The sequence below is a fragment of the Laccaria bicolor genome, genomic scaffold (assembly GCF_000143565.1).
Source record: "Laccaria bicolor S238N-H82 LACBIscaffold_35 genomic scaffold, whole genome shotgun sequence".
NCBI lineage: Eukaryota > Fungi > Basidiomycota > Agaricomycetes > Agaricales > Hydnangiaceae > Laccaria > Laccaria bicolor.
In genome coordinates, this window is record NW_001889906.1 from 315,577 (window position 1) to 328,287 (window position 12,711).

At 49.8% G+C, this 12,711-nt stretch overlaps 4 protein-coding genes across 4 annotated transcripts; 3 read left to right on the forward strand and 1 right to left on the reverse strand.

Annotated features, from left to right (window-relative positions):
• Nucleotides 1-1,488: 1,488 nt before the first annotated feature.
• LACBIDRAFT_295302 (uncharacterized protein) lies at nt 1,489-2,202 on the forward strand (the record flags this gene model as incomplete). The annotated part of the gene is made up of 4 exons (XM_001886011.1): nt 1,489-1,632; nt 1,689-1,745; nt 1,802-1,870; nt 1,934-2,202. The coding sequence occupies 4 exons, from the start codon at nt 1,489-1,491 to the stop codon at nt 1,973-1,975; spliced, it is 312 nt and encodes a 103-aa protein (XP_001886046.1). The 3' UTR covers nt 1,976-2,202.
• Nucleotides 2,203-2,632: 430 nt separating this feature from the next.
• On the reverse strand, nt 2,633-4,533 carry LACBIDRAFT_331683 (uncharacterized protein; the record flags this gene model as incomplete). Its single annotated transcript, XM_001886102.1, has 7 exons — nt 2,633-2,683; nt 2,846-3,119; nt 3,466-3,605; nt 3,752-3,776; nt 3,925-3,964; nt 4,018-4,149; nt 4,202-4,533. Coding segments are annotated over 7 exons (993 nt in total), but the record flags the coding sequence as incomplete, so codon positions are not given.
• A 157-nt stretch (nt 4,534-4,690) lies between these two features.
• On the forward strand, nt 4,691-5,956 carry LACBIDRAFT_152448 (uncharacterized protein; the record flags this gene model as incomplete). Its single annotated transcript, XM_001886012.1, has 2 exons — nt 4,691-5,345; nt 5,442-5,956. Coding segments are annotated over 2 exons (1,170 nt in total), but the record flags the coding sequence as incomplete, so codon positions are not given.
• Nucleotides 5,957-7,518: 1,562 nt separating this feature from the next.
• LACBIDRAFT_307478 (uncharacterized protein) lies at nt 7,519-10,216 on the forward strand (the record flags this gene model as incomplete). The annotated part of the gene is made up of 7 exons (XM_001886013.1): nt 7,519-7,884; nt 7,942-8,180; nt 8,231-8,494; nt 8,550-8,571; nt 8,625-9,094; nt 9,146-9,401; nt 9,458-10,216. 7 exons carry the CDS (start codon nt 7,519-7,521, stop codon nt 10,214-10,216), a joined length of 2,376 nt encoding a protein of 791 aa, XP_001886048.1.
• Nucleotides 10,217-12,711: the final 2,495 nt, after the last annotated feature.

Sequence of the window (12,711 nt, forward strand, 5' to 3'; positions counted from 1 at the left end):
GAAAAACCAGTGGACCGACAGACTGGAGCTGTGATTCTTAAATTTCAGAAGAGCATCTGCCCGATCCTAGTGACCCGATGTGTCGGCTCTCATGAATTGAATGTCTTGATTCGCTTTTCGACGGGAGCTTCTATATCGAGGAAGCTTACAGATCGGGATCCATTGATCAAGGCGACGTCTAGAACATCGGTGAACCTGAAATTTGAAGCAGTAGAGCTGAGGGAGCGATGCACGACATTCCCAGATTTTTTGTCAGGTTTAAACTGGGGATCAGCACTTTGAGACTTTCAGGCCCGTGTAACGACGACATGGGTCGCCCTCTCTCGGGAAGTTGCTACATTATCCAAGAAATGTCGTCCAGTTTTGGCTTGACATTGGGCGCCTTTCCTGATTGGACCATCCTACCGGCCTGAACGCTGCTCCTAGGAAGCCATTTGAATCTGAAACCCTTATATGGCGGCGAAATGGGAATTACCAATGTTGGCCGATGGCCAGAATCTCGTCGACGACCAGCACATCTTCCCTTCTTGTCCATATGCGAAGCCTGGCCTGAGGAGCGCAGTTGTGCGGCTGAGCTCGGAGTGCAAACATAATAGTGAAAGACTACGATTGCCCTGTTGGATATGCTCAACATCAAGAAAAGAAGTCCTTTTTTCAGACGTGGTTCACCATCTCTTGACTCCAGATCGACGTTGTCTATCCACGTGGAACTTGAAAAGCTTGAAAAACGACTCAAGAACCCGAGATGAGCCGCGCCTTCAAAGCTACCCGACGCACGACTGTAGCGTCCAGGTTCGTCAATAGTCAACTTGTACGCCTTCGTAGTCAGCTGGTTAGGGTAAATAACCCAAGAGAATCAATAGGCAAGCCCACCAGGTTTTCAGGTTGTCCTGCGTCCTAACTCGGTTAGCTTCCCTTAAGATCCTAGATATGTCACCCACCCTTGAAACTAGGTCAACAGATGTCGAAGGATGTCTGGATGTTGGACGTTCAAGGTTGGTCGGTGATAATCACGATAAACGTTGACTTTCTCTCACACATCTGCCGTTTGCAGCAGCCCAGGCCTGCCTTTCTTAGTGAGCTCGAGCACTTGGACCCCAGCTCTCCAATGCACGTCGTACTGGACTCTGTCCCTTTGTTCGCCGCCCATCTATTCCAATTCAAATATGGATGAAGTGAATTGTCAGGCGCGAAGGCAAATTTCCGGAGCTAGGGCTAGCCAGGGACACCGTTTTCAAACTCCACGGCAACCCAATTACCTCAAATCTCTCCAGTTCCCCGTCTCTGTGATCGGTTGTCCCCGATTTGGGCCTCTGCGCCCAAAAAAAAGACGGTATTTAAAGTCTTGTCATACCTTTTTGTCGCTCGTTCGGTTTCTTACCACAACCCCACCACCACCTCCACCACCACCACCCACCCACCCCGCCAGGATATCTTTTTCGTTCCTACGCCCTCTTCAGCACGTACACTCTATATACGCAAAAAGAAATGCCTCTCTCGCAACTCCATTTACCCTCCTTCACTGTTGTCCTGACCTCGGACCATAGCTCCACGATCCTCAGAGATTATCAACGAGCGCAAAGTCGCGAAATTCAAATCCCTATTTTTGGGCCACAAGACGACGGTCTATTGGTAGGCTCACTTCGCAGCAGCTGTAGCGTACTCTTTTCTGAGCTTCTCGCTTTCAGGATACCATGGACATGCGAACGCCGACAGGTTTTGCTGTCTATAGATGCGAGTACGCAGTGAGTCTTCTCGTAACTTCGATCATTTTCGCGTGCTTACTGAGCCGTCTGAACAGCGCGACCAAGATACAGCCACCCTCTTTGAAGATGATATCCAGACGGTGGATGCGAAAGGGTCCTATTGGGTACGAACGTCGGATTGGTTATGACGCGATTAACGTTTGACATACTCATCACACTGCTTTCAGCGTCGTTTGAAGATGTTCTGCAAGGGTTTGGGACGCAAGTAGATGCATTTCCGAGTCCAAGTGGATTGCTTTCTGGCCATCGGACGTGGCCATGGACGAGCGCCTATTTGTCTTCCCACTTTTCTATCTTGTTGTTGCGCCTTGCTATCTTGTCATTGCTGTCTTCGTTGTCATCGAGAAAAAACTGACCCTCACGTTCATTCAAATCAACTATCTTTATCATCTGTTCATAGTTTAGCACCGTTCTCCTGCAATCATTGACTTATGCCAAATGCCTTGGAGTGTTTTTTTAGTCTCATTGGATTCTGCGGTCAAGGTCGGTTGCTTGTTTGCCTGCCTGCTGAAAATTGCGACATCTTTTGGCAATGTTGATTTGACGCAAAGAACGTTTGAAGTGGTCGTGAATACTCACTCTATCAACGACCAACTGGATTGATCAAACCTCTAACTACGACCGATTGGAAGCCACGTTGAAGGTCTTCAAGTGCAGGTTTGATATGTTCGAGCGGTGTAAGTACCATCACAAAAGACTGAAGTTCAGGCGATTTGTTTTCGTTGCGACGTGCATTCCAGGCACTCTTCCTCTGATTCACTTTCATACAATGCTTGAAGCTTGAAAGTTCTTGTTCTTCATATCTCATTCACGTTGCTTGCATCTTCTTCTACGATCTTCGGCAATGGTTGAATGGTTCCTCTTCTTCATGAGTCAAAGTTGAGGCCCTTCATCTCCCGCAGAGCGTTGGTTTCAGTCTGGATAATAATCATGATCATATTTTTGTTCCAAAAGATAAAAGACGGAAAGTCAATGGCAGGGGAGAAAGAACGTGAACCCTCCTCTTGCCTCCAGTCTCCATGAGGAGCAAAATAGAGGAAAGAGGACACTACAGAAAGAGCCCGTGCGCTTCAAGCTACCTTGAAATTTTGACCGATGTAGGCGCCCAGTAGAGTGTTGGACGTGGTATGGAGGTTGTGATGGGTCGAGGACAGGTTGAACGTTGACATTGTAAGCCCGAGCCAAGATCCAAAAGAGGCCGAGCTATGACCAGGAGGAGGCGTCTGCCAGAATATCCCTGCAATGAAGGCGGGAGATGACCGCCAGTGGGTGCCAGACGAGAAAAAAGCTTGGATCCTTGACACTGTCTGGGGAACAATTACACAATAATACTTCGGAGGTGTAACTTTGCGTCTAGGATATCAAGAAAGTAGTCAGAGGCAACATATGCATGAGGGTATCAGAATCATCGGAATCCTGCCTCAGCTGCATAACCTCCTCTGCAGCTCCGCTCATGCGCAAAACACGAGCCACAGCGAGTTGAACATTGCAGAGTAGGGGAATTGGTCCTCTTCCAAGCTTATTCCCCTTGGTACCACGCCCAAAGTGGATTTCATCACCATCTCGCAAATTGATCAACGCCGGGCTAACATTGAGGGAATAAGGAACCCTCCTGTAGATGTACTTCACCTGAACTCATGAGTTGAGATGTAAGAGAGTGCTTCAACCACATACATTTCCACCTTCTTCTCGAGCTTACATTCCCCATCGCAATTCATCATACTTCCCGTGTGTATTGCTTTCAAAGTTCGCGACATTTCCAAGACTGTTCACATGTTTGAGAACAAGGTCCCTAGCCTCCTCACCGGCGAACGTGGCGAGACATTTTAGGGTGTCCGTCTGGAAAGTGTGTTAGTAAGTGGGCGCCATTAGAATAAGATCATCGACTTTGCCATGAATCGAGTTCGGGATTATGTGGGACAGAACAGGTGAGAAATGGTCATTGTCAGTGGGGAGCTCGTCAAACACCACCCCCGTCATCACACATCGTGCACCATCACGCTTGAAAGCCTGTGCCACAATATCATCAGATTTGTGCGTGACGAAACCACGTCAGAGTATACCAACGTTTGAGGGCTTCTTGCTTTCGCTTTGCGAACCCCTCCTTATTAGCCAACTCGAGCAGTCCGTCCGTCTGCATCGATATGATATCACTGACTGAGGATGGCGTGCCGATTTAGGTCCTCCTGGGTTTACAACTATGATGAAGTCAGTCATGAAGGTGCCCATCAGAACATCAAAGGATGCGCACATGCAACGGCGAGATGTGCAAAGTACTCAGCTGCCATGTCGAATAATGGATCTAGGTGAACGTCTTCTTTAATCACCCACGCGAATAGTGTTGTCGATGCCTGACCCGGCGGAACAGCCGTGACATTTTTAACTGTATATAGCAGTCAGACCTTAATGTTCTGAAGCGGAAGAATTTGACGCACTATTATCCTTGAGCTTGTTATCGCATTTTCCAATTGTTTCCCAGAACTGTTCCAGCACCGTACCACCGACGGCCTGAGACTCCTTTATCAAACAAGACAGCAGATTTAGAACTAGAGTTTTGCCTTGGTTGCCACTCTGTTCGATGCGCTTTACGATAGGCCAATTCCAGGATTTCGCATCTTCCAAGACTTCGAGAGCAAATGCATCCATATGTTGGCGACAGGTGCCGATAATGTCAGAACTGGCAGAAACAGCTGCTGACGAAAACAAGCCAGGCCACAAGCGTTTTGAGAGCGAAACTGAGAGTCCAACGCGCAAGCTAATCCAGAGACTGCGGCTAGGTGATTATGAATTATGCATTATGATTCATGACAGTGTATGACTCGAGCTCTGGGAGCACACGGCGTGCACGTGCTCTTATTGTTTGCCGCGTCTATATTTAGACCAATTCACCTTGAACTTGTTGCATCTTACTTGCATCTCCCTTCATGTCGATTGACCTCAACCTTTCGAGGCTGGCAAAGCTTCTACCGCAGTTTCCGTACACCCGGCCAACACTCCACGTCGCCGGCACAAATGGGAAAGGCAGCGTCGCTTCGATTCTTTCCTCTATTCTCCGTTCATCGTCGCTCTCTGTGGGTCGATACAACAGTCCTCACCTCGTATCGATTCGTGATTGTATCGTCGTAAACGACGAGCCTGTTGACCCAACATCCTATGTCATCGCGCGTGGCGATGTTGAGAAAGCAGACAGAGAGGAAGAAACCAAATTGACGAGCTTTGAAATTCTTACTTTGACGGCCTTGCTCGTGTTTGAACGAGCCATGGTTGATGTGGTCGTACTGGAAGTGGGTATGGGCGGCCGATTAGACGCGACGAACATCGTACCAGATCCTACAATTCTTGTCTCGGTTTTGACGTCCGTTGACCTGGACCACCAGGCATTTCTGGGAGACACGGTGTCTGCTATTGCGAAAGAGAAAGCAGGAATAGCGAGGGCTGGAAAACCCGTGATTCTTGGACCCCAAAAACACACCGATGTGGAGAACGTGGTAGAGCACGTTGTTTCCCAGGTCGGTGGAGAAATATTGCGCTCAGTGCACATTGAAAAGCGGGACTGGGATGAAGATGTCGATGGCCCTCGTCCCGAGGCTGCATTCAGACTCCCTTCGTCATCAGCGACGTACATTCTCCCGCCACCCTTACCTATCAAGGCATGTCTGCCATGCTTTTCTGAAGCCGTTCAGACACCCTTTCCTCTTCACGGTGAACACCAACTTGACAATCTCGGCTCTGCCCTCGCTGCCATCTCAGCCCTTCTTACCCACCCACAGCCTAACTTCAAACTCCAGAGCCATATAACGCCCGAAAGTGTCGCGGAAGGGATCAGGAAAACCCGCTGGCCAGGTCGACTTTCTTTCCATATCGTCCCTGCGTCAGATAACAAATCACTTGTCGTCCTAGCAGATGGGGCCCATAACCCTGCTTCATCAGCTACCCTGGGCGCGTACGTCACCGAGCTCCTCTCCTCCCTCGATACATCGTCTTCTCGAACACAAGTTACAATCACATACATCCTTGCCTTGTCACATTCGCCCCCGAAAACGCCTTTGCAGACACTGTCACCGCTCTTACCTCCAAAGTTGAACTCGAATATAGACGCGGCTGTAGAGGTCGCGGTGTTGCGATTCTCCCCACCAGAGGGTATGCCATGGGTAAAGCCTGTTCCTCTCCAAGAGTTGGCGGGTGTTGTTAGGCAGCTTGTGCCTCAAGGAGACGTTTGGGTCGCTGACGATGATGGAGACCCTAGTCAACAACTGGAAAAGGCAGTGGAGTGGGCAGGGAGAACGAGGAGTAATGCAGATGAGGGACAAGGCCATCTGGTAGTGCTCGCCGGGAGCTTGTATCTCGTTGCTGATTTTTATCGGTTACTTGCGAGGAGGGGGTTATCGCTGTGACTTCATTCGCATTCTGTCTAGGTGGCGCCCTTTTTGATTTTCATCCTCAGAATATTTCCAACTTACTTCACTTACTGCAGACTATGATTTTTGGTTGCCACAAGTCCAATTATAGATGTGTTTTCTTCTTGCGATTGATGTTCTCCTCTTTTTCTGAGGTCCTTCCGTGCTCCTTTCAATCTAGCAGGAATCGCCGCCAAGAACTTCGGGCTACGATCTCCTCCCTGCTAAAGCTGTGGTCAATGCTTCCCCTCTCCGTCGATGGTCGGAATTACGACCATCTTTCTTCAGACTTGACGTGAAAACCAAGTTCAAGTCCAAACCCACTCTATTCAGCAAAACTTATTTTTATCCCGATCATGTCCGCTTCAGCTTTCATGCAGTCTCCTCCAACCTCTTTCGAAAGCGTCTACTTTGGCGATATTTATGCGGCGGCAAGCACATGCAAGGGTGTCGAAAACCAGGTCGCAGACATTATGGCATTCTTGATCACAGAACTCGGTTGTGCTGTAATTCCCGAAGACTCCACCCTCGTTCCCTCTAACTCGATTCCATCACAAACGAAGCCTGTTCGTCAATTGCTCCAGCCGAGAGGTGTCGTTTCGGAGAGCTGCGAGTTGGAGTCATGCAACGAACGACGCCGCTCCGAGTCGCCTGTCCAAGAACCTCTACCTTTTTTCATATCAATGATCGTAAACGCCACTACGCCCTACACTCTTGACATTGGAGCTGTCATTGATGCGGCTCACGTCCTTGTTATGCGCCTCTACGAGAACGATCCCTCCGTGGGTGCTGCATGGTCAGGCCACCAGCTATTCCTCTCCGCATTCGTCGTTGCAGCACAGGGACAACCATCACCCCACCCCGAGATTCTCAATGCTTGCGTGTTCTGGACCATTCTCTCAAAGTTTACACTGGAAGAATTTATTGAGATACAGGTCCGCCTGTTTGATAAGCTTGAAGGAAGGCTGTGTGTGTTTGCTGAGGTGACTGAGAATGTGAAGCAGTTACCGCCTAAGGGATCGCGAGGGAAGTGGAGGCAGGAGAGCGAGGAAATGAGGTTGGCGAAGAGGCAGGGATCGCTGGGTGGACAGATGTCAGCTTTCCTTCGTCGTCGTCGATCGACGTGGTAATGAAGCGTCTTGTCTATGATTTCCTTGCCTTTCGTATATACAATATACCCTGTGCTTCGAATCATACCCTTCTTAGTATCGAATGTGAACAATGACACTGGAAGAGTAACTTGCAAGCGGCTACACGGGACCGAGGTCAGCTGACTCCAGACAAATTGTAGGTAAAAACCCGTTAGCCACTGTTGCCCTGTAATTATAGTCCTCACTGCATAAAACTACCTCAGAATGTCTGCTCAAGTTGCTAACCAACCTCGTCAAGTCGAGTCTCGCCGAGGAGCACCCAGCAGGGGCGGAAACCGAGGACGCGGTGGTCATCGTGGCTCTCATCATCGCGGAGTACGTCCAAACACCAAGGCCCCTGATTCCAAGCCACCCACTATCGTGCCTGACGAGAAAGTGGGAGATGTTGCTGCCGTCTTTGTTGCGGACGCACAGTCGGCCGAGGACGCTGACGATTCCGATGACGTTTGTTGGATTTGTGCTGAACCCGTCAAATATTATTCCGTGTCCGAATGCAATCATCGTACATGTCACGTCTGTGCCCTACGGCTCAGAGCGCTATATAAGAAGACAGATTGTGCTTTCTGCAAGGCAAGTCTTTTAAGTCTTTATGCATGTTTAAATCGTGAACTCCATTTCTGTGATTAGGATCCACAACCATCTGTCATATTCACCGTTTCTCCCGATGCTTTGTTCAGCTCTTACGCTACGGACGCTATTCCTTACAAGGACGCGAAGCTCGGGATCACATTTGAGACCCAAGAAATGATGGAGGACACGCTGATCCTCCTTCGATTCAACTGTCCAGACCCGGACTGTGATTACATCGGAAACGGTTGGGGTGACTTGAAACTACACGTTCGCGCCACCCATGGGAAACTTATGTGGTTTGTGTCTGGTCCTCTGGATTTTCTGAATTTACCTAACCTTGACAAAGTGAGCTTTGTATCCGAAGCAAGAAGGTTTTTGCGCATGAACATGCGTTATATCCACCTAATTTGCTGCCCATTCATCTCCCGTCCATGCACCATCGCCCGGGGAAGACCGCACTCAAAGATGCGAGCCAAATAGAGGGTGGCATACACCCTCTATGCGAATTTTGTCGAGAGTGTTTTTTTAGTGGCGATGAATTGTACCCTCACATGCGAGAGAAGCATGAGGAGTGCTTTCTCTGTAAGCGGAATGAAGTTAGAGATCAATAGTGCGTCGATCTCTGCGCGTCCTGGTTCTCCCTAACTAACAAGATTACGTTGCAGTTTCATTAACTACGAGAGTCTAGTGTGTCTCGTCACTCGGGTCATTGACCTGACAAAACTAATTATCTGTCTTAGGAAAGGCACTTTAACAGCATTCACCATCCTTGCACGCAAAAAGAATGCCAAGCTCAAAAATTCGTCGTCTTTAACTCCCCCTTAGACCTCAGAGCTCACATGGTAGAAGTTCATGGAGGAGACATGAGCTCACGAGACAAAAAGGACGCTAGAAGGGTGCCCGCCGAATTTGCCTTTGAAGAAGTAGGACATGGGGGACGGCACGGTAGAAGAGATCGGGAACGAGAACGTGAACACGAACCACCACCTCAATCACACCGGCAGCAATTACAGACGGCCCCTCCACCACAGGCCGTCGCTTCGGTCACTCGACCGCCGGGAAGCGGATTGAGAAGGCGAGAGGCCTTTGGAGGCGCGCTGACAACTGACGGAAGTAGTATTCCCCAAGCAACCTCCAATAACAATACTCCTGGTGCTAGTCGACCTTCTTCACCACCACATGCTGGAGATGCAGATCCTGCTGTTCTAGAGTGGGGTGTATCTCATTACCGTGTAGAACTATTGCTAATAAATTTTCGCAGGAGACATGCTCTTTTCTTGACACGTTTGGAATCTGTCGCTTCTAACCCTGCTACAGCAGTACCTGCCGTGAGGGCTGCGACTCGCGGCTATCGGTCCTCTGAGTCCAGTGCAAGAGATCTTATCTCGACAATCTGGAATGTCCTGGACAGGAACCTGGATCACACAGCTGGCATTGTAAACGCCTTTGTTGACCTCCTGGACGAGGAAGAAAAGAAGCAGGATCTACTATCGTCATGGAGAGGATTCGCAATTGAGGTAAATAGTCCTGCTTTCAATACTGTTTCATCCTTCATATTTCTTGTCCACCTTAGCAACGTCGTCAATTCCCCGATCTCGTACCTACCTCAACCGGCTCAGGATACGCGGGTATTGCCTCAGGCCGCGTGCTTAATGCAAAACACTCCACTGCAACCCGATCCTCTGAACGTTCCTCACGACAGGTCTGGGACCGTGTTGCCCAGGCAGCTGGTTCTTCCTCCGCTGCTGTTCCACCATTGAATCAAGTACCCGGACAGCAACGGTCGCGGTCGCCAGCAAAGTTTCCCGCTCTAACAGGCGGGTCCACAACAGCATCAACACCTACCCCCGCCTTCCGCCAAGGCCAAAGAAACACTCCATGGTCCACCAGCTCTGCAACAGGGTTTAAAGCACCCACTGCCCTTCCCGGATCGTCTTCGTCCTTCCCATCCGCGTCTGAGTGGCGGCCGGCTTCCTCTTCTTCCTCTTCTGCCTCTGCCAAAGCCGCTGCACATGGGGGACCACGTCAAGCTCCACCTAAACTCTCAAAAGCGCTGTTCCCCGAGCTTCCGACGGCAACGAACTCAAGGCAGAAGCCACAAATCAGCGGGAATGTATCCCTCAAGAACATTTTGGGCAACTCCGCAACTCCGGCCGTGAGTGCGTGGGCTGGTGCTGCTGTTGGACATCCTGCTGGACAGGAAACGCCGAGTGGTGCCAATGAGACGCCTGCTACTGAGGGTAATATCACAACGGCAGCAACAGGAAAAGGGAAGAAGGGGAAAGCGAAGCAAAAGCAGACATTATTTACCCTTGGCACGTTCCCAACGTAATTTGCTGAGCATGCGTGACTGTCTTGTTTGGAATTGAAATAACAGGCTCATGGCAAGAGACATTCATGTTTCTATTTTCGCAGCTACAGGAAAATCTACATAGACGGAACTATCTATTCTACGATACCCGCCCTCCATCTGCCCACCTTATCCTCACCCTCTTGTTTTTTCCTACTGTGGCTGCCTTCGAGTTCTCATAGGAGAATAGCACAACGTCCTCACTTCGTTTTCACGTTTTCGGAAATTTCTACTGCTGCTGAATCTGCCCCACCAATCGTTTGTGAGGAACCCAGTTAGGCAAGGGTGGGCATGGAATACTTGGCCGGCTACTGAGAACGTTTACATTCAATTTACCGCTTCGTAGTTGTAATGAAGGAAGATTTCCGCAGATTTGCTAATGCGTGGGTATCGGAAAGTGTTTGGGGTTTGCCTGACAGGTGGCGAGCCATTGAAAAGAGTATCTCGCTCCCTCCAAGTATCGAGAATCACTGAAGAGGGAGGTACCCGAAAACGATCAATTCGACGATACGGTGATCAAGATCCAAGAATGACTGTCAGATTGCTGGTACAGAATTGCGGGTGGCGTAGCAGTGCCAGTGGGGAGAGGAAAGGTGTTTTGGTGGACAGTGGTAGGAGACACTTGACCGGCGCGATCTGCTGAGTTTGAGGGAATGATTTTCATCCAAGGGGACGAGATCGCCTTCTTACTACTCCTGACAGTACCCAGTGTCCCACCACCAAAGGAAAAACCCGACGTCGTTTCGCAGTGCTTGGATTGGAGGTTCTCCAGTTCGTTCGCACTGCGAATCCGCCCAAGCTTGAAAAGATCTGAGAGGGGGTAATATCATCGGCTACACGATAGCGACCATCCACGTCATTTCCAGCCGAAAGCCATCCGAGTCTAACGCTCGTCGACGTTCCAATCTCGTGAAAAGAAGGCTAACAAAGGGAACTTGCCGTCTGTCTGAGAAACGCAGATCGCGGGTATGCCAGGGCACGTGGGCGTCTGCATGAGGATGGCGGGGTGTACGAGAGGCAAGATAGGGCCTCGGCTGGGTTAGGGAAAGGTGGGATGCTGCACAAAAGTACTGTTGAATGGGAGTTCAAGAGTTATAGTGGTGAGCAAAGAGGAGGTCTTACGGCGAAAGTTTTCGGAGGAGATGTTGGTCTTGTTCGACGAACTGGCATCCAAGCTCGTACAGTCCTGCTGTATCATGCAATTGAAGCCGGGCGAACGGAGTGTGGAAGCGTTGAATGGCGACCCAGAATGCATAGAAACGAAGCGCGAATCCGGGCCTGTTAATGGGAACGGTGACACAGTAGAAACAAACGGAGACCCCGCAAGTATAAACGGAGAGCGCGAGTCAGAGCCGGTATGGACAGGCGTAAGCGTATGGCAGGAGACGAGCTTGGTGGGTTGATTTCTTCTCCTTCCGTCCGTGTGTCCAACTCTTCCATCTGATTTCCACTAGGACCACGAGCAGCACCAGCAGAGAACGAGAATAAATCATGTACTGTCTCCCGCAAGGGAAGAGTGCGCTGAGTTTTGTTGGGTCAATGCGAACAGGACGCGATGCAGCCGAGAGGGCAGATTTAAGTTGGATTTAAGACCCATTTTTAATGGACTGGCGGGAAAGTGCAATGTCGCGGGGGCTTGTCGTAAGAGTTGGCTCAGTTGTGCGAGTTGGCGTCGGTATTTGAGAGTGGCACTTTTGGAGCAGAACTCTCATGCAATTATACTTAATAATTTCGACAACGAACTTCTCACAATTGATCTCCGACTGATCTCTGCTCTTCTTCATCAACGACGACGACGACCCGACCTATCGACGTCTTGAGACTTTCAAACTTCCATACTACAACACGTCATCTCACTCATGGAATCCTCGTCATCAACCACACTCTTGCAAAACGCTATCGGAACCACCATCTCTGGAAACGCACAGGTCAATATCGCCGGCCGTGACATCGTTTTCCATGGCTTTCCGGCTTCTCCTGCCGCAGGTATGTCAGGTTTTTTATGAATTTTCCAATACTATTGAATGATTCACGACATCTAGGTCTTCCGGACTTGCTTAGGCCTGTCAGCAACGCCACCCATACTCGTGCGGGTCACGTTGCTCGATGTGATCCCGGAACTCGTCTAGAGGTCATCACTCAGATCAAGAAGTGGCTCGATGACTCTGACAAGCGACCTGCTATCTGCTGGCTCAACGCACCAGCTGGCTATGGCAAGTCAGCAGTGGCTCAAACCATTGCAGAGCACTATGCTGCAAATGGCCGTCTTCTAGGGAGCTTCTTCTTTCTTCGAGGTGCTGGTGAACGAAGTCACATATCTCGCCTGATTCCTACCCTTGCCCATCAGATTTCCATTTCTGTTCCTGCTGCAAAGCCATCACTCGAGAGGGCTCTTCGTGATGAGCCAGCCTTGCTTGAACCCTCTGTCTCTCTTGTTCATCAATTTCAAAAGTTAATCATAGATCCCACTCATTCCA